The following is a 20528-nucleotide window of genomic DNA, read 5'->3' as shown; positions in this document are numbered from 1 at the left end:
GAGCTAGCTGTGCATGGGCTGATGGGCTCATCCTCATTTTCTACAAAATTTGATATTTCACCCTCTTCTGTTATATGACTTTGTTCGACATTCGGATTGGTAATGGCCGTGTCCACCCTGTGTTTCTGTCTTGTCCATGTACTGGCCTACTGGGTGCTGAGTACAGACTACACTGTTATGTTTGCTAAAAAATTGCAATACACTATAGTCCACCTGGAAAATAAAATATAACACTCCAGTTCACTGGTTCTGACTGAAGCCGACTTGGATGTTTCCAGAACAAATTCTGTTTTGGTGCAAGGCATTTAGCATAAGCATGAAGTAGATCTATTAATTTTGGCAACTTAGTCAGTGCAAGGCCTATCTAGATCTGTGAGTTTGTGCACTAAACAATTGTGTTTAAATTTTTTCAGTAAATGGGTGTGGATCTTGACAAAGTTTATACACCTAAAACTCAACTATGTTCCCAGTTTGGAGAGAAGAAAAATTCCCATGTGAATGCTGAATATTCTCGTTCCCTGAAACTACTGTTCACCAGCTCAGATAATCTGTGCCGAAAATAACATTTATACTTGTATAAACAAGATATAGTATAACGCACTCCAGTAAACACTAACAAACATTCACCAACTCAACATCAAACAAAAGCCACGCATTTGGTGGTATTGCAGGAGGTGATCCCTGCGATTCGTATCTGCATCACGGAGAGGATAACGTGGGATATTTAGTGTCGAGCTATATGAACAAATATAACAAGAAGAAAAACTAAAAAAGTCAGATAAATACATACCCCATTGATGGTGGAATTGTCAGCCTTCTCTTGTCACCAATCCGCATAACAAGTTTGTTTAAATAGTCAACAAGAATTAGTACCATTAACACCAACATCCCACCCCTTAATAACTTGTCCCACACCTGCAAAAAGAAAATCAGATTTTAGAATCACTCAAAGACCAACAGAAAAAATATAATGTGGTCTATTGTGGAAGTTAAGTTATTTGGCTCATCAGATTCTTCAGCTGGCTGAGCGACTGAGACCTTTGCTGATTGGATAGGAAATGCTTATTGCATATAGTTGGGTGCTTCTACATCTCTGTTACAAGGCGCCCGTGGTGAGAAAATGTCGTTAGTGAGAGGTGAATGCCATTGTTTTGGGTTGTTTTGATTTTGATAAAATATAAACAAATTTTTGTAATACACAGAATCATGAATACTGTACAGATTAGTCAGTTACCTATTCAGGCTTCAAAATTCTGATTTTAACTTGCAAGTTATGTTCTCATTCATTTAGTTTTTTACTACTCAATTTGAAATGCGAAGGAATTATTCTGGACCAGACTTTGTACAATTTTGAACTGAATGATGAACAAAACCACAAGAATGTATTATTGTATATACTTACACCATTCATAAAGAATTCACATTTTTAATGAAATTTGCATTTTTTATGTCGGCAAAAATAGAAAATCGGACGATCTATCTAAAATAAGTTACGTACGCAGCAAGTCAACAACGGTCCAGGTACATACATCTTAGTTTCTTACCAGTCCCACCACTACGCGCAAAAGAAGAAGACTTGAAAGAAAAGTGGAGACGTGATAATACACTATGTAAGCTAGATAAGATATTTGTGATTTCATCACAAACAGCAGAGAGAGTTTTCCTTCACAAACAGCAGAGAGACTTTTCCTTCACAAGCTAGATAAGATATGTGCTGGTCTGCTTAGCTTGGTCGATCTTGGACTAGTACTCAGCTTAACATCACTCGATCAATTATTATATTATAAGGTCAGTTCATTACAAATTTTTTTCTTCCTTGTTTGTTGTTGTTATTATACACTTGATTATTACTCTCTTTTTAATCTGTCAAAAATATTATCCTACGTTCCATTTGTATATGTTTATCTACTAATTCTCCACCTTTATTACTTTTTTTTTAATCATCATTCATTGTTAAAAGTTCACAACATAACCATGTTTTGCAAACTTGAACTCTTGATCCATCACTTATTTGAAATTTGAGCTAACCAATTCTACTGATAAATTCTAATGACGACTATCTCTTAAAACTGATTTGTATTTTTACCTGCTAATTCTCCACCTTAACATGATTTTAAAGATGCAGATATCCAGTTCGTACTAGAACGTTTTCCTTTGGTTCAGAGAACAACCAACTGCCCAAACAAATGAGATTATACATATTCTCTATTTCCTTACTGTTATATATTTTACATATATCCTACTGGAGTAGCTTTATCATGTCTCATCACTTTAATGACAGGTATGGAAGTTGCTGCATCAGTAGTTGGAAGCGTACTGACTTGTGCGCTTAATCAGTTGGGTGTCAAAAGTCTGAATGACCAAATTCAGACATTGAGAGAAAAAAAAGGAGAACTGATTGACAGAGTTAACAAGGTGAATGAAATATTGCAAATTGCGGAGGTACAACAAGGAAAGACACGCACAAGTGAAGTACAAAATTGGTTAAGTGATGCCAACAATGTTATAAATAAGGCGGATGATGTGGACAAGGAAGCCAACGTGGGAAGGAGATGCTTAAGTGGAGTTTTACCGAATTGTTGTTCGTCTAATTGTCGTTCAGGATTGAAGTTGCGAGAACAAATTTCGGAGTTCATTAAAGAGATGGTTGATCTATTAGATAAGGCTAGTCGATTCTCAGAAGAGTCTTTGACGTTTTTGGGAAGGGAGATGCCGACTACAAGACTGATTGGTAGTACTGCTGATAAGAACCTCAAGATGGTTTGGGAATATATAGTGGGTGATGAGTTTGAGAAAATTGGTGTCTACGGCATGGGTGGCGTGGGCAAAACCACCATTATGAAGACAATCAAGAACCCCACTCGTGCAAGAACGATGCTTTCGTTTTGAAAATGTTTTGTGGGTCACTGTATCCAAAGCTGTTGATGCTCAAACACTTCAAAAGCAGATTGCGAAAGTACTCAGTTTGGATCTTTTTGACGAACAAGATGAAGATAGTAGATCGTCATCATTGCTCAGAGTATTGCATAGAAAGGGAAAATTTGTGCTTATCCTAGACGACATATGGAAGCCATTTAATCTACATGAGCTAGGAGTTCCCGAACCCACAAAAGACAATGGGTGCAAAATAATATTGACTACCAGGTCAAGTGAAGTGTGCAAAGGGATGTTGTGCCAGAAAGATGTCAAAGTTGAACCGCTTTCTAAGGATGAAGCATGGGAACTGTTTCTGGTAAAGGTCGATGAGGAGCTTGTTCGCAATGTGGAAGAGATTGCAAAAGAAGTTGTTGCGGAGTGTTGTGGTTTGCCCCTTGCAATCATCACAATTGGCCGAGCTATGAGGAGCAAAGATGTTGGTGAGTGGCGAGTTGCATTATCAGATTTGAAGAAGTCTACAAGTTTGAACATGGACATGGAGGAACAGGTAATTCAGCATCTGAAGTTCAGTTACGATCGATTGAGGGAGAAGAATCATCAAAAGTGTTTCTTATATTGTGCACTGTATCCTGAAGATTTTGAAATCAAGACTAGTGAGTTGATTGAGTATTGGGTTATGGAAGGGTTAGTCAAGGGATCGAGCAAAGAAGATGAAATGCTTCGTGGTCGTGTTATACTGAATACACTAAAGCGTTGTTGCATGCTAGAAGAAGTTTCTTTTGAAGATAGTGATTTTGAAGATGAGTATAGGACCGTGTTAAATGATGAGGAGAGGACCATGTTAAATGATGAGGAGAGGGACTATGTTAAAATGCATGATTTGATTAGGGATATGGCTCTTTACATCACGAAATCAAAACCTAAATTCATGGTCAGAACTGGGATTTCATCAACAGAAATACCGCACGAAGAAGAGTGGTTAGAAGATCTTGAGAGGGTTTCCTTTATGGGAAGTTGTATAGAAGATATTTCCATTATTCCCAAATGCTCTAAACTCTCGACATTGATCCTTTCTCAAGGTTTGGAGGGTCGTCAACTAACACACGTTGCACGTGGTTTCTTTATGCACATGAAAAGTCTCACGGTTCTCGATTTATCCGGGACTCATATTGAGTCATTACCAGATTCAGTCTCTGATTTGGTAAATCTTCGTGGGTTACTCTTATTTTACTGTTGGAATTTAGTTAGAGTGCCTTCTCTATCCAAGCTTCGGTCATTGAGAGTGTTGCATCTCACAAGATCGGCCATAGAAGAATTGCCTCGAGGCATGGAAATGTTGGTCAACCTCAGAAGCCTTGATCTCAGTGGCAATTATGAATTGAAAGAAATGATCCCCACGGGATTGATATCCAAGTTTTCTTTACTTCAAGAGTTAAAATTGAAAGAAATAAAACCGGAAAATGTGTATGCGCGAGGAAGAGCGGAAGATTTTGTGCAGGAACTCTCAAGCTTGACACAATTGGAATATCTTGATATCGCATTTCACCAGTTGTCGGACTTCATTGCCTATGGTGATAAATTTGGAAACTTTGGAAGGTTAAAAGAGTACTGTACTGGGATGGAAAGATACATAATTGACCCCAGTGAGCACGAGAGAATTCTATGTGTGTCCAGCTCAAGGTGTGTTTGTTTTGAAGGAAAGTCGAGGGAAATGAATGGAAAAAAGGTGTGGTCCATCATTTCCCTAAACTTTTTGGCTGTTTGATAACTATGGAGAGGAAATGGGGATTTCTGTATGGAATCAAACTGATGGAAATGGAGACGGTTTTGTGTTCGGAGCCTCCCAAAAACCCTGTAGAATTTTATGGAAAGGAAAGCTGAGAAATATAGCAATGCCCACTCCGACAGCAGCATCCTCTCCACCTTCCTCTCATCTCTATCATTCTTTGCTAGGTTTTCTTCACCAAACTCTAGTTTTTCCGCACCACAAGGTCGATCTATCTTGTTTTACTTTTTTTTTTTTCGTTTTTGGACTTGTATGGCAATGTGCGGTTGGCGTGTACGTACTTACATTACTATAGCCTTCCAGACAAGCAAGGATCATTGGAGATGCAAAGCAGAATGGAATAGACTCAAGACCAAAGCAACCATCATTCTCACTAGTACATGGAGAGAAGTGAATTTCGGAGCAGATAAATGTGCCAAATAAAGAGGAGCAACTTTAGAGAATGGGCAGCAACAATGGTGGCCTCATAGACCAGACTTCCTACATAGTATAGAGAACCAACACTTCACTTACTATAGATTTATTGCTTAAATCGTTATAATGTTGGAGGGGTTATAAGAGTCTATCACCTGATATAACTGTAATTTTTTCTTTTTGCTATATACACAATTTCCTTTTAGCAAAAAAAAATACTTACATAACTATAGCTGAACATCATAGGGTGTTTCTTATGCAAGGAGTTAGGAAAGAGGATAGAAAAGGAGTTGGGGAAGGGAAGCCTCATATATAACTTTTGTTTCATTTTTAAATTTCAATTATTTATAGCGTGTGATCAATTTTCAAGTTAATAATAAATGTTTATAAAGCAAAACAAGTGTGTAATATCTGTAAATGCTATTCTTTATGTCTAAAGTATGAAATTCGATGCTTATATTATGAATGTTTAGAATTTTAGTTGCTCGTGTTGATGGCTGTTACCATTTCTGTTAGATGTTCTTCTTTAACAAATACTTTGACAGTATCAAATGTATATTAAATTTTCTCATTACTTGCAAAACGAATATGTGAATCCCTTTCTAACCGAATTTCCAATTCGGTTATTGATTTGGCGGAGGTTGGGACGGCGAACATACCTTCATGTATAAAACTGTCAAATAATTCTCGATCTGCTATTTTGCGCAGTTCCTGGAATGCGCTAAAGTGCTGTTTTGCGGAGTCCATTTTCGTTTTTGGATTTGTATATATATATTTGTTTTACTGCCTGAATCATTTACATCTTAGTTGGAAATAGATTAGATCTATTTTTGTGGTTTGATCAGTAGCAAGTCCTGTATACATGTGTTTTTGTTGTTCGCTTACCAAATAAGGAAAAGAGAAAACATAAAGTTTGCCATTTCCTATGATAAGTAGATTTATTTTATTAGACAGAAGATCAATACAACAAACTGGGAGGGAAGGACATCTATATAACCTAGTACTCATTAGACAACCAATGCACCTTATGTTCCTCATTATTAGAATGGCGTGACTTATTCCCATCTCCTTGCCTTCTTCGACAGCAATAATTGCAATACATCCATTTTCAATTTCCATAGATGCTGGCCCAATCCTGATTGCTCCCTTTGAAGGCAAGAACAGACGTACTAGAGTCTGACTCTATCCATATCCTCATACAGCCTTGAGGTACTGCAGTTTCAGCAGCAAGAACAATGGCGATGCACTCTGCCTCATAGTTAATTACAACCCCCAGCCCTATGGCTAAGACTCCAATTACCATGTTTTCGCTATTTCTACAAACCAGTCCACTACCTCCATTCCCAGGCTAAGAACCTTCATAGCTTTTAGAGGTGGACAGTTGAAACATTCCCAGCACGATCAGGCTTGAATTCTCATTTCCATTTGAATCACACAAGTATGATCAGAGATTTGTTTTTATATCTTCATGAATGCATTATCAGGTGTGTATCCACTCTGTCTAGATGAACAACCTCTTCAATATAATATACATCGGTACATACTAACTCCGTTACACCTAATTAGAGATAGTTGCCAATGGAAATTGCAATCTCTGCAAGCATAAATAAAGTCTAACTCGCAATCTTAGGATATTATGTGATTCCTAATTTGTTTAGGAGTTAGAAGTTAGAACCAGAACCATCATCATCCCTTACTGATACTATTAGAAGTTAGCCACAATGCTTTTTGTGTGACAAGTAATATAATTATGCAATATGATGTGTCCATTGGTTTTTACTTGATATTTCCGCACAGTTTGTCTCATTTGTACAGCTCTAGTAATAAAGTATTTAAAACTGGAGCACTGTTAGTTTGATTACGGTTATGGTTGTTCTGCACTAATATTGATCAGTTGCGAATATCAGATTCTGAACTTTCATTGTGGGTCTTGGAAAGAGAGGGACTTCTACACAGTGGCGGAGCCAGGAATGTAAGTGAGGGTGAGCCACCCAGAAACCAAACATAAAAAAGATAATACACTATTTTTTTTTAACTAAAAATTCAAACCCGATCACAAAACAAGTATATTTCGAACATAAAAAAATCATATAAAATAATTGCAATAAGTAATAAAAAAAAAAAAAAAAAAAGAAAAAAATAATTCAATCTAAACAAATACTTATTCATAGTTGTCCCCGACGACCTTCTTTTTTGTCATCCTTCTTCATCTTTTGGAAGTGTTGCAAAATCAACTCGGTATCAATGCTATCAAAAGCTTCTTTTTCAATATATGTTATTAAACAATTATTCAACCATTAATCCGCCATCCAATTGCACAGACGATTTTTTATGATATTCATAGTAGAAAATGCCCTCTCCACGGTAGCAGTAGCAACAGGTAAAATCAACGCCAACTTAATCAACAAATACACAAGTGGATACACAATGTCTTTCTTCATCTCAACCATTTTTTTTGCTAGACCGCTAATTCTATTTACTTTGCCAAACTTAGTATCGGAACGCACATCAATGATATAATTCTCAATCTGATTCGCTAATTCCATCTGATCTATCTCTGAAAAATCATTGGGATAAAGTCGAGCAAAATGGATCAACTTTTGCTTATCGAAAGCAGCAAACGACTCACAAGGATCAAGACATGTCATGCAAAGAAGTAATTCTGTGTTTGCTTCATTAAACCGGTCATTTAACTCTTGAAGTTGCAAATCAATACAGTGATAGAATAATCTAACACGATAGTAATGTAAATTAGTGCTTCCTTCCGCTCTTCGTCGAGACCTCCCTCGAGCCACATACCTCTCTTCCATATTTGGAACAACCACATCATGTTTGGCACATAGTGAAGAAACTTCAATTAGGAGACTATCCCACCCATCATCTCTCATCGTCTGTAAGCGTACCTTTGTTATTTTAACAAGAACTATAGCATTGACAATGTCTTGGTCTTCACGCTGCAAAGCCTTTGACAAATCATTGCTAATTCCTAATATCGCTTTCATCAAATGCAAATTTAAGATAAATTCAAAAGACTGCACTGAACTCAATAATCCGTAAGCCTCACCTCTTTGTTCCGAGCTTGAACCATCTTTTGCTAAATTATCAAGCACATCAAGTACTGAACCATAAGTGTTTATCATGCCAAGAAGTGTATAATAGTGTGAGCCCCATCGAGTGTCACCAGATCGTTTAAGATTAGTCTCTTGATTCAACCCTTTGCCACTTGAAATTTCTCCGCTTTGTAAAGCTGCAACAACTCTAGCCTTCATTGCTTCACGTATCATATCCCGTCGCTTACATGATGCTCCAACAGTATTTACCACATTAGAGAGAACACTAGAAAGGTTAGCAATTGACTCATGGTTCTTTGCAACTGATACAAGGGATAACTAAAGCTGATGAGTGAAACAATGAACATAAAATGCAGACTCATTCTCTTTCATTATAAGTGTTTTTAGGCCATTCAAATCACCTTGCATATTGCTGGCCCCATCATACCCTTGTCCACGCAGTCTAGATATGCTTAACCCATGCTTAGAGAACAACTCATCAATTGCCTTTTTAAGTGTTATTGCACTAGTTTCCTTAACATGCACAACTCCAAAAAATCTCTCAATCACGCAACCTTTCTTGTCGACATAACGCAAAACAACTGCCATTTGCTCTTTAATTGATATATCACGTGCTTCATCGACTAAAATAGCAAACAATGAATTTCCATAATACTTTAAAATAGCATTTGTAGTTTCCACAGCAACTGCATTCACAATCTCTTTTTGTATATCAGGCGAGGCCAATTTCCGATTTTTAAAAGCATTATCAAGAACGTTCTTAATGACTTCGTTATGATCTTTCAAAAATTGTATAAGTTCAAAAAAATTGCCTTTATTGATCGACTCCTCTGATTCATCATGGCCACAGAAAGCTAAACTTTGTCTCAAAAGAAACCTAATACAATTAGTTATTGCAGTTAGATGTATTCGATAATCCTTTTGAACTTGGTTAGATTGTCTCTCAAGAAATGATTCGATATGCTGCTCTTGATTTAACAATGCCTGTGCTGCCCTGTAAGCAATATTATGAGCACTATTAGGTCCTCCAACATGCTCTTTTAATTTGGTTTTCCTTTCCCAATTAGTAAACCCCTTGTAAGAAAAAACATCTCCGCCTCCTTGTGCCCCTTGATCAGGTTTAAAGAGATAACAATAGTGACAAAACGCGACATCTTTGTGAATACTATATTCCAACCAACTAAACTCTCCATACCACTTTTTCTGAAAGTGACGGTTCCTCTTGCCTATTGTCCTTCGAGGAAAAGTATGATTAGGATGGCAAAGACCCACCAAAGCAAATATGTTCTTCTCACTAAGTCATGATCATTAGGATGATAATTTGAAATCTTGTTCCTCAATCCAAGGTCTTCGGGAAGACTAGACAAGTCAAGTTCTTCACGATTTCCATGTTGAACCCGTTTTGACGTAGGTTGTTCAACACCACCATCCTCAGTTTCTTGGTGATTTTGCTTTGAAGAATATCCTACTTCAACACTAACAACATGATCTGTGTTACTAGTTGGTTGAGCGGGCAATGACTTTTCTTTGATCAAATACTTTAGCATAGCTATTTAGCATAGAGAATGGAGGAGAGGAGAAGTAGAGTATGTCAGGGGTTTTTTTTCTAGATATTTTTTTTTAATAGATACAAGATGATTTCTGTTTGGGTTTATATATGGGTGGATAAATACGAGATAAATAGGAGCACAAGTACTATTGGGTTTTCTATTTGTTTTTTTGGCACTGTTGTTTTTTTTCCGGATACAAGATAAATAAGTCAAATATGTACATCAAGTACAACACCCATCACATGACATCTAACACATCCCTTTTGTTTCACTCAGCACATGCCACCTTTTTTTTTTGCCCCCTTATCACTTGGTTAATCACTTCAGATAGCTCCTTTGTACAGTTGCTTTTAGATTCTTCCTTGAGATTTCTAATTTGTGATGATTTCTCTTTGCAGATTCCATGAATAAAATCAAAGAGGAATCGAGACTCTTCACAAGCGACTTCTTGAGAAGGAGATTGACTGAATGTGTTTCTACAAAAGCACAAGAAGCTTCAAGCGGCGATCATCAAGCAGGCACTCGTTCATCTTGCTGCTTGAAATCATATTCGGTTGAGGCTATCAACTCAGATGATATATGAAAAATACCCTTCTCAAACAAGTAACATTCTTGTCTCATCCATATCGCACCACCCAACTTCTTGACATTTGTCTTTGATAAAATTAGAACAATATACGTTCTTTTGTATTTTTCTTTGTTGTTTATATATTTTTTTTGTCTTTCCATTTTTCACTCCGATTTGTTAGTTGTCATAAACCTGTTGCTTTGTCTTCCCCCCTTGGAACTTCGGATGGTGGCGGAGACTATGAACTTCGGATGGTCACTGATAACTCTTTTTTTTTTTTTTTTTTGGGTGAAGTTGAAGTGCGCCGAGGTGTACCACAGCCCCCCGCTCCAGCCATGTTCCACAGTATGGTGTTGAAGTAATGGTTGATGTTTCACTTATACTATTGAATGATAATGAGGCCGAGGTTGAGGGGAGACTTCTGCAGACTTTCTCACTGGTGTGATAGGTATCCTGGATGGAACTACAAAGTACTCAGCAGGCTTTGCTCGGATCACTCTCCTCTGGTAGGGTGGTATGACAGAATTCCAAAACCTACAAATGCTCCATTCAGATTCTTTAACATGTGAACTTCTCACCCTAATTTTTTGGAAGTGGTTAAAGAAAATTGGAAGGTGCCTATTGAGGGACACTCCCTCTTCATTCTATCACAGAAACTCAAAAGACTTAAACAAAAGATGAAGCACGTACTGGAACAAATATGTCTTTGGTAACCTAGGCACAAAGATCACAAAGGCAACTCACAAACTTAAGGCGCTTCAACATTAGTTTGAGCAAGATGAAAATGAGATGTTAGCTATGGAAATTGCAGAACAGGAACTACAAGTTGAAAATCTCTTACAAAAAGAAGCTGACTACTTGAAGCAAAGATCCAGAACTATATGGGATAAAAAAGTGGATAGAAGCACCAACTCAAGTATTTTCACAACTTAGTACGCATGAGGAAGTCAAAAGCAATGATAAGAGAAATACAAGATGCACATGGTGTCACTTTGAAAGATCAAGAAGATATCAGCAGATTTATAGTCAGCCACTATACAAAAAAGTTCAAAGAAGAGGAGGAGCTAGAATCAGATGTGAACCTACTGAACCTGATACCAAAGCTAGTCACTGAAGACGAGAATAAAGAGCTCTCGTGTATACCTACATTTGGTGAGATCAAAAGAGTTGTCTTTGGTCTTTGTCCAGATAGTGTACCAGGGCCAGACGAATTTAATGGACACTTCTATCAAGTCGGTTGGAACATAGTTCGTGGAGATGTTTATAGAGCAATGAGATACTTCTTTTTGAAAAGCAGACTACCAAAAAGCTACAATGCAAATTTTATTGTGCTAATACCAAAAGAGAGGAATGCAAACCAGCTTAATTGGTACATACCAATATGCCTCTCAAATTTTGCTTACAAGATTATTACAAAGATCTTGGCATCTAGGCTGGCTCCAGTAGCTTCAAAAATCATTTCAAAGTCTCAGTATGGTTTCATCTAGGGCTGGTCATCGAGCTACTCGTGTTGAGTACTAGGGTGCTCAAGCTCGGTTTGTGTATCTCTCGAGTTGAGCACGAGTTGAGGTCAAATTTGGTTTGAGCTTTATTTCGTGCTCAAGCTCGACTCATCGAGTATTCAAGTAGCTCAATGAGTCTAGATTCCTATTCTTCTAGACTACAAATTTGAATTCAATCATAGGCTACAGAGTTTGATTTAACTTGTATTATGTATAGGCTCGACTTCAACCACAAGCTAGAGATAATTGAGCACAAATAGACTCAAAATTTTACCTCAATACCCAAATAACTTGCTAAACTCATCTAAATAAAATACTAAAATGCAACTACAATTCACTAATACCAGAATAACCACTATCAAACAACTATTTCAAGGTGGGCACATTATAAATACAATCAATATGTGTTGAGTAATTATAATCCAACACACTAACATAAATAATTATCCCAAATAAGCATTAACATAACTATGTAAAGTGCAAATTGTGAGTAGCTCACGAGTGTCTCGAGTTTGAGCTCGAGTTTTAAAATGTGCTCAAACTCGACTCATATTATTGAATGAGCGAGTTTGAGTCAAGCCTTTGACGAGCCGAGCTCGAGGTATTCATGAACAACTCAACTCGATGACCAGCCCAAGTTTCATCTCCAATCGAAACTCACATCATGCCATTGGGCTTGCTTCAGAAATGATTAATGAACTCGAAGTCAAGAGACATGGAGGCAATGCAACTATCAAACTTGACATCTCTCAAGCATTTGATACACTCGATTGGAAATTCCTTTGGTCCGTCATGGAAATATTTGGCTTCTCTGACATCTGGCTTCATTGGCTTCAAAGAGCTATCACAAACAATTGCATATCAATCATGATCAATGGAGGGCCAAAAGGCTATTTCACAGCAAGCAGGGGTCTACGACAAGGAGATCCACTATCACCTCTCCTCTTTGCCTTTGTAGAAAACTATCTCAGCAGGGGAATAGAGTACCTAGTCTCCCAAAAGAAAGTCAAAAGAATGGTAACACATGCAAATTATTGTAGCCCTTCTCACCTTATATTTGCCGATGATATTTTTATGTTCTATAATGCTGATAAAAGATGTCTAAGGTCTCTTCTAGATTTGTTAGACAAGTATCAATGCTCAGCTAGTTAGTACATCAACAAAGACAAGTGCAAATTCTTTCTAAGCCCCATGACCACATGCAGAAGGGAATCTATTGTGCCTTTTCTGGGCATAAAGGAGGATGGCCTTCCAAAGAAGTATCTTGGTGTGCCAATCATCACAGGAAGGGTAACTAAAGCAAATCTAGCCCCTCTGGTCGACAAGATAAGGAAGAAAGCAACTAGCTAGGTTGGCAAGATGCTTTCATTTCATGGAAGAGTTGTTCTTGCAAGGCAAGTTCTCAATAGCGCCCCGTTCATAACTTGGCTATTTATAAATGGCCTGCTTCAGTAGTCATAAAGGAGTGTGAGAAAATTATTAGAAACTTCATTTGGTCTAGAAATCCTACAGAAAAGAAATTCATGACTTTGAACTGGGAGAAAACATGTAAGCCACAGGAAGAGGGTGGACTTGGGCTGAGGAGACTCAAAGACATTAATCTAGCTATGCTGACGAAGTTGTCTTGGAGCTTAGAAAATGATAATAATGATTGGGTAATGTACATGAAGTGGAAATATGGTGCAAGAAGTGATGAGTGGACAAAATACAAGACTTCTACTATGTAAGGGGGATTTCTTGTCATTGATTAGATGACACGTGGATGGGAAATGACTTAGGACTATGGGTACCCGGAATAAGACGAGAACCATCGAATTAGTTATGGGAATAAGTTATCTCGTGTTTATCACGAGTGTGTCGTAAGCATGTGGCGACCCACCTCTGAATATACCAGTTCTCCAAGTCGTTAGGTACTGATAAAGACAGTTCCTGAATATAAGAAAATTGAAGAGGGCAATCTTTGATGATAAGGAAGGAATCAGAATGACATATCTTTAAGAGTTACCTTTTAGATCTAATCTTCCCATATGTGATGGGTTATTATGACCAACAATGAAACCTACCTCTAATAAGATATGGTCCAAATTCATACTTCCATAAGGAGAGGATTCCTAATAGGAAGGCAGAGTCCAAAGATGGAAAGGAACTCACAAGCGGTGAGGTTAACCCTAACCCTAGGACTCTCAAGGCTCTTCCTATATAAGCCATAGGAATCCGCTCTTAGGAACTAAGCAAAATAGGGTTTGATTCTTCTAAGTAAACAAGGAGATACATAGGCAGCCGCCAGGCGGTTCAACCCTGAACACTAAATCATCTCATCCCTTCTCCATCAAGAAAAGGTTATAAATCACAAGGCACAGAGGAAGATCAGGGGATACTCAGAAAATCCATTACATCTTTTGGCACCATCTGTGGGGACGAAAGCAGGTAAACATTCGTTTCGATGACTAATTTAGTTTAAAAACTTTTAACATTGTGATGGTAGGAACTAAGAAAACAAAAGGTGGCGCTACCACCCGCAGCATTGCTGTCAGAGAAGAAGAGCTCGAGATGCCTCAAGAAGGGGAGAATGTTGATCATCATGATGCGAATAACCCCCTTCAAGGACAGGTAACTAGCACCGATGGACTAGTTTCTCCCGGTGCAGGCCCTAGAAATGACGCTCAAGGAGAATGCCAAAATGGATATTCTTACCGACCCAGAGTCTGTTCAGGCAAGCCAGGCAGTACACGCTCTAGAACAGCAAAGAAGCAACCTTGATCGAGAGGTACAACTACTGAGGCATTTGTATCAATCTGACACAGGGAAGGAGCCGCTCATCGATCTCGATAGTGACGGCCTTCCAGAGGGCGGTCGAGCTAGGAACCCAAGGCGTGGGGATCCAGTTCGATGCGAACCATCAGAATCAAAGTACAGTAATTCAGATGAGAACTTGGATACGTCATCAGATTCAAAGTCAACTGACCAGGATCGTGATGTCAACCCCTGACACCAAAAAAGAATCTAGAACAAGAGACTTTCTACTAAAGAAAGCACATGGAAGACTGAGAAAAATGACTTGATCCATCAGATGCATAGAATGACTGGTAAAGGAAGAAAAATGCAAGACTCCCTTGTTCAATCTGTTATAATGGGGGCAGGCAGATTTCCTTTCTCATCTCGAATAATGAGAAAGCCCTATTCCCACGGCTACAGACAACCGAAGTTCAGTATCTTCAGTGGCAAGTCAGATCCGATGGATCATGTATTCAGATATTGTGCCACCATGGGACAGTATGAAAGGTATAACCATGTCATGTGTCAAGAGTTCAAAGCTTTCCTGTCTGGATCCTTGCTCCAGTGGTACCACAGGTTACCTGAGCAGTAGATCAGGTCCTCCGAAAAGCTGTGTAGAACCTTCATCGACAGATACTTGTGCAAGCACCAACCGAAACGGATCGATGCACTGTTCAACATCAAGAAAAAGGACGGAGAGGCATTGAGATCCTACATGCAACGGTTTATGGAAATTTCAATCCAGATAGAGTCTTGTGACGAATGGACTGCTATAATAACTTTCAAACAAGGGTTGGATGAAAACACTGCCTTATATGGGTCCCTCTCTTGGAAACCACCCCGTGATTTGGAAGAACTCTTAGACAGAGTTGAAACTCATGCAGAGTGGGAGGAGGATGTCCTAAATAGACGTCAAGAAGTAAAAAAGACTAATCAGGCAACCCCTGTGGTCCCACGAGAGGGGAACGGGAACTCTTCATCTCAAAAGCCAAAGAGAGACCGCCATCGTGGTCGCCAAAGGGCTAAATCCCCATCAAAGGGACGAATGCCAAGAGGGTAATACTAAAATTTAGCCAAGAATGGAGATGGAAAACCACAAAAGAAGCCACGGATGGAAGGAGCTGAAGAAGCTCTTCCCTTGATGGATAGAAACTTCCCTCCTTTGAACAAAATGTCAGATGAAGTCCTGGACTCGATAAAAAAATCAGAGCTACCTCAAATGGCCAGCTCCACTCAAGCCAGGCTCCCTGGGTACTAGAGACCAGCGGACTTACTACAAGTTCCACAAAAGTAAGGGTCACAGTACCAGGGCCTGTAGGACCCTGAAAAATGAACTACAGGATCAGAGGATCTGATTGAGAGGGGATACTTGAAGCAATTCGTAGCACATGAGCAGGCGAACGTAGTACAACTTGAGGAGATCAGCATGTCAGTTCAGGATCCCCCAAATACTGGACCACTCAATGGCCACATCCAGATCACTACTACAGAATGACACATATACCATGGTCAATAAGAACGTTTATACCACGGTTCTTCCAAAAACCGTGGGAAATACTTATATATTACGGCGGAAATTTCTTTGGTCATTGGTTTACTAATATATGCCACAATTACATGAAAACCGTGGGATAAGTTAGGCCATATACCATGGTTAGTTTTTTTTTTCAGCATGAGAGTACTCCACATCCCCACTACCTTAAACATAAACAGTGGTATATAAATTTTTCATTTTCTACCGTGGTTTATGACTTTATGCCAAATAGTCAAATACGCCAAAAAAAAAATACACATTACGAAACTCATTCAAATTGGATTCCCGCTATTCTCTCGGTCTCTCCCCACAACTTCTATAGTTCTACGACTCTCTCTCGTTCAAATTGCGTTACCTCAAATTGCAAAGAAGAGAGAGAGAGAGATGGGTGAAGGGAGAGAAGGGGATTGGGAGTGTGGAAGCTGCACAAACAGAAACTACGCGTCCAGATCCTTTTGCAACCATTGTAAGCAACCTCGAATTCTAGTCGACAACAAAACCCTCGCTGATTCGAAATGGCTACCTCGCATTGGTGATTGGATTCGCTTTCAGGCGACACATCATTCATCCTTACCTTAATATATAATCGAATGAGATGCTATGTCTAGTTCATGTTGTTGTTGTTTTACTTATCAATTTTGGGAACTTGTAAACAATTGGGTTGAGTGGTGTGTGTTTTTTGTGGTTTTGGTGTGCGATTTCTTCATGGATGGATTGATGTCGAGAGAAGGAGAGGAGAGAGAGGAGAGAGAAAATGAAACTACTGAGAAAATGGATCCGGTTTTAATTCAACGCTTATATTAGCAGCTAAGAGAACATATAGAAGAGACCCTCTTGATAATTTTAAAGCGTTACAATCGGTGGATGGAATATCGGTGAACTCCATTCTTGGGTCAAAGTTGTAGTTATTTTTTCATTGAATTATTATTATATTTGGCTTGTGAATTTTTATATCCCCGAACAACAGGTTTTTTATATATATGTATATTTTTTTCATCCGGGTTTTGTTAGTCTTTAATGGAGTTGTAAGTTTTTGGAATTTGGGGTTTGGTTCCTTTCAATGATTTGCAGCTTTTTAGTCCTAAGTTAGTTTTGTTTATCTTCCTAGTTTGTATCTATTATCCCGAATCAACTTTTCAAGTATGGCCTGTTATTTGTTGTTTTCTAAATCCATTTTAGTGTTATATTTTTGTTTTCTCCATGATCTCCGATATGTATTTTGCATCGTTTTTTTAATTATCATGTTTTGTTTTTGGGATTTGAGTTCTAGAGTTTAATTTATTTGTCGTTCTTGGTTCTCGCATATTATTATATGGTTTATAAAAACATGAAAACAGAAATCCCAAACTTTTACTTGTTTCTAGGATGTGTACTTGGAATGGTTTTGGTAATTCAAATATTTGTGTTGAATGCAATCAGAGGTTTTACAGCTGCTCCGTTCTTCGTAATTGCTTTGGCTTGGTTAAGCCATTTTGGACTGTCTTTATTTTGTATCTGTTCTTTGTTATTGTTGCCCGCCGGCGGAGCCTTATGGCTATTCTCGAACGGCTTATGCCCTCTCACTTATATTCCTTATACTCTTCACTATTGCTGCTATGTAAGATCTCCCTCACTTTTTTTCCCTTGTTGATGTATGCTTGGTTGTTTATGATGCAATCGCTAATGTTTGATTTTGTTGTTGTAGTGTTGGATGCATCGTTTGTACAATCGGACGAGGGGTAAATTTCATGGGAGCACAGAGACACTTTGGAATATATTGTGAAGCAATCAAATGTTACTTGTGGATAACCTAAGGAATGTATCGGACTATCTCTCTGCAGCTAAAGCGTGTTGGAGTGGTTCGCTTTTCTTGGGTCCTGATGTCCGCATCACCAGCATTGATGTAATTGACGAAAGATTAATTTCTCTTCTAGTAAACTTGCAGATAAAACGAAGGAGAATTCGCAGAACATAAAAGATGTGTTGAATACTTGTGTAAGAAATTTTTTAAAGGTTTATCTTTGCAAAGATTTCCATTGAGATATATGCAGATTGTTAAATTATATGTGTTCGCGGAGACTATGCCTTATCCCGATTTTGTCTGCTGTAATGCTCCTCTTGACATTTCTTGGATTCTCGTAAGTATTTTGAAACCTTGACTTCTTCTCGATAGTTTTGGATCACCATTATTTAAATAATATATGCCTGTTTTTAAACCGCTTTGATTTTGGGGTTTGCAGTATTTTCTATTTTTGGTATGCAATTCCTTGTGAGCATGTGAGTCAAATAACACGCCTCAATTTCATTAATTCTCTCCGATATTTTGTAGAGCACTCTCTGCTCTCTTTATATGTTTCTTTAAGCCATTGTGATTTTTCTCGACCATATGCTTGGTTGCAGCTTGGTGGTTATTGGTCGGTCCTTGTAGCGAGGCACATTTATCTTGTGCGGAGTATTTCTCCTTCTCCATAAGTAAGTCCGATGCTTTAGCTCTTTGGCTTACATTTATAGGAAAAAGGAACAAAATTGGAATATTGGAGTGTAGCCTACCTATGTATTTGACTATGGTTCTTAATCAATTTTAGTCTAGAATCAATGTTACAAGTTAAACAAGATTTTTTTTTTCTATATACCCAAGGTGCTTTCTTTTTTACGATGCTTCGGATGGCTAGTTTAACTGCTTAAGTAAAGTATTTGATAGTCACAAAGGATCTATGCAGACATTGTACTAGAAGACACTACTTTCTTTCCTCCGAAGCTTATGAGCTTCACACTAAACTATTAATATGTAAAATGTATAGTAGATTGCTGGTTTTAGAGGATGATGATGTTGTCACAAATAATTTTGTGATGTATAGTGTTTAATTCAAATGATTAAGTGTTCAAATTTCGGTTAGAATGTCTTAAATTTATGATATTATTCCTCTAGGTTGATCGAATGTCCGAACTAGAATTTGTAGTTACACCGTGACACAATTTCGTCTTTTGTTTTTGTTTTTTTTTTTTAATAGTTTTTCTCGTCCTTTTGTTACTGCCCAAGGTTGTCCTATCATTTTCCTAGTTCTCTTTATCTCAGATCCTTATTTTGCTGAAGAAATCCATTTTCCGAACATTTTATCTTTCAAGCATCGAAACTTGTTACTATTTTCTAGTACTTCTTGTTGTTTGTTTTGCAACTCCATTCCTTTTTGTAAATGTTTTAATGGAAATGATTTTTCTTTGATCACATGGAGCTTTACCGCTTGCGATATCGTATTTCTCTTTATGTGAGTAAATGCTACGCTCATAACTTTTTTAACTTGGAACCTCAGATTGGGTGATCACCTAAGATGCCCGTATAATAACACCGAAATAGACGGACAAAAGGCAGTGATTCAATTGGTCGCTTTGACAAATTCATATTTAACTTTAAAGTCCTTGAAGCAGAATTCTTAAACAATTGGAGCTGTAATATTCATTCATTTCAGCCCGAGTGGTGTTGCTTGAGAAAACCATTCCAAGTTTCTCTTGATGCTCGGGAGCGCAGGGATCTGATTTTCCTGAATTATCCGATTCAAAATATTATTGTGCTTACATTTTTTTTTTTTTTACCGAAAAGTCCATAAGTTCAACTAGCATTTAGATGCATCTCACCGAAACAGAAAACAGAGGCTTAACATTCCAAAGAATTATCTAGATAGTGCTCTATCCAAGTTGTGCGTATAACTAAACTAGTTAAACTTGATTTTTCTTCCCCAAAGTAGTCGGAGATACTTGTGTTGCAATGGATCGGTGGGTCCAACCCAACTTCTCATACTGCTCTTGATGATATACTTCCCTCGTGGTGGATAACACAAACCGCAAAATGAAACTTTGTCAAGGGAGCAAGCAAATTTCGTCCAATTGGTGAACGTAGTCAACCAAGTCATCACCAACTTATCTAATAACAACCTTCCGCCTATAGTAGGACCTCCTCTTTATTACAATCGGTCGTCCTCCGTTCCCCATACTCGCAACCCTTTTCATGCGGACTTGACCGATCGAAGTTGTGCATCCGTGAGGTGGAATTTAGCAATGCAACACGGTAAACCTAGAAACCCTCGAACTCGAGAGGAAAGTGGAGACCATCTATTGAGACATTGTTTGCTTTCTTGCGTCCGGTGAAACTTTGTTTGTCGGGTTTCATCACCGGGATGTGTAATCGACAAATGGGTCACCTTACACCCGATTATTATGACCCGGATGGGTGGTGCTGTTAATGTGAGCTATGGGTTGTATAATTATGGTCCATTCCTTGTTCACCTTGAAGACTGTGATTTTTGTGAGGGACGATTCACGAAATCTCAAAGGATTATTGCCCTAAGTCGTTAGCGTTATTCAAAATGGATCTACACGGATTGGTGATGGTTTCAGCTGCGCAGTTGATGCTCTCTTTGATCTTCCGGGTAATTTATGCAAGAGAGCGGCGACACACCGTGGTGTATACCAAACAT

The 20528-nt window shown here is 38.2% G+C and overlaps 3 protein-coding genes and 1 long non-coding RNA gene across 5 annotated transcripts; 2 read left to right on the top strand and 2 right to left on the bottom strand.

Annotated features, from left to right (window-relative positions):
- Positions 1-549: 549 nt before the first annotated feature.
- On the bottom strand, positions 550-1276 carry LOC147501632 (uncharacterized). The gene is made up of 2 exons (XR_015219843.1): positions 791-1276; positions 550-694 (listed from the first exon to the last, which is right to left on the bottom strand). It is a non-coding gene; the product is annotated as an uncharacterized LOC147501632 (long non-coding RNA).
- Positions 1277-1568: 292 nt separating this feature from the next.
- LOC147501630 (disease resistance protein At4g27190-like) lies at positions 1569-5996 on the top strand. Of its 2 annotated transcripts, XR_015221421.1 has the most exons (3): positions 1569-1788; positions 2282-4868; positions 4967-5996. XR_015221421.1 is itself a non-coding variant. In XM_086606676.1 (2 exons), the coding sequence occupies exon 2, from the start codon at positions 3167-3169 to the stop codon at positions 4640-4642; it is 1476 nt and encodes a 491-aa protein (XP_086462802.1). In that variant the 5' UTR covers positions 1569-1788; positions 2282-3166; the 3' UTR covers positions 4643-5996. The 2 variants fall into 2 exon arrangements, 1 of the variants encoding a protein (XP_086462802.1); XM_086606676.1 differs by having other exon boundaries at positions 2282-5996.
- LOC147501631 (putative disease resistance protein At5g43740) lies at positions 2284-2889 on the top strand. The gene has a single exon (XM_086604355.1). It carries the CDS (start codon positions 2284-2286, stop codon positions 2887-2889), a length of 606 nt encoding a protein of 201 aa, XP_086460481.1.
- Positions 5997-8466: 2470 nt separating the features above from the next.
- On the bottom strand, positions 8467-9695 carry LOC147501629 (uncharacterized). Its single transcript, XM_086604354.1, has 2 exons — positions 9421-9695; positions 8467-9313 (listed from the first exon to the last, which is right to left on the bottom strand). The coding sequence occupies exons 1-2, from the start codon at positions 9693-9695 to the stop codon at positions 8467-8469; spliced, it is 1122 nt and encodes a 373-aa protein (XP_086460480.1).
- Between the last annotated feature and the right edge of the window lie 10833 nt (positions 9696-20528).

The sequence above is a fragment of the Coptis chinensis genome, chromosome 4, assembly GCF_015680905.1.
Source record: "Coptis chinensis isolate HL-2020 chromosome 4, ASM1568090v1, whole genome shotgun sequence".
Taxonomy (NCBI): domain Eukaryota; kingdom Viridiplantae; phylum Streptophyta; class Magnoliopsida; order Ranunculales; family Ranunculaceae; genus Coptis; species Coptis chinensis.
The sequence above is the reverse complement of the archived record's forward strand: the minus strand, read 5'-3'. Positions and strand labels throughout refer to the sequence as shown.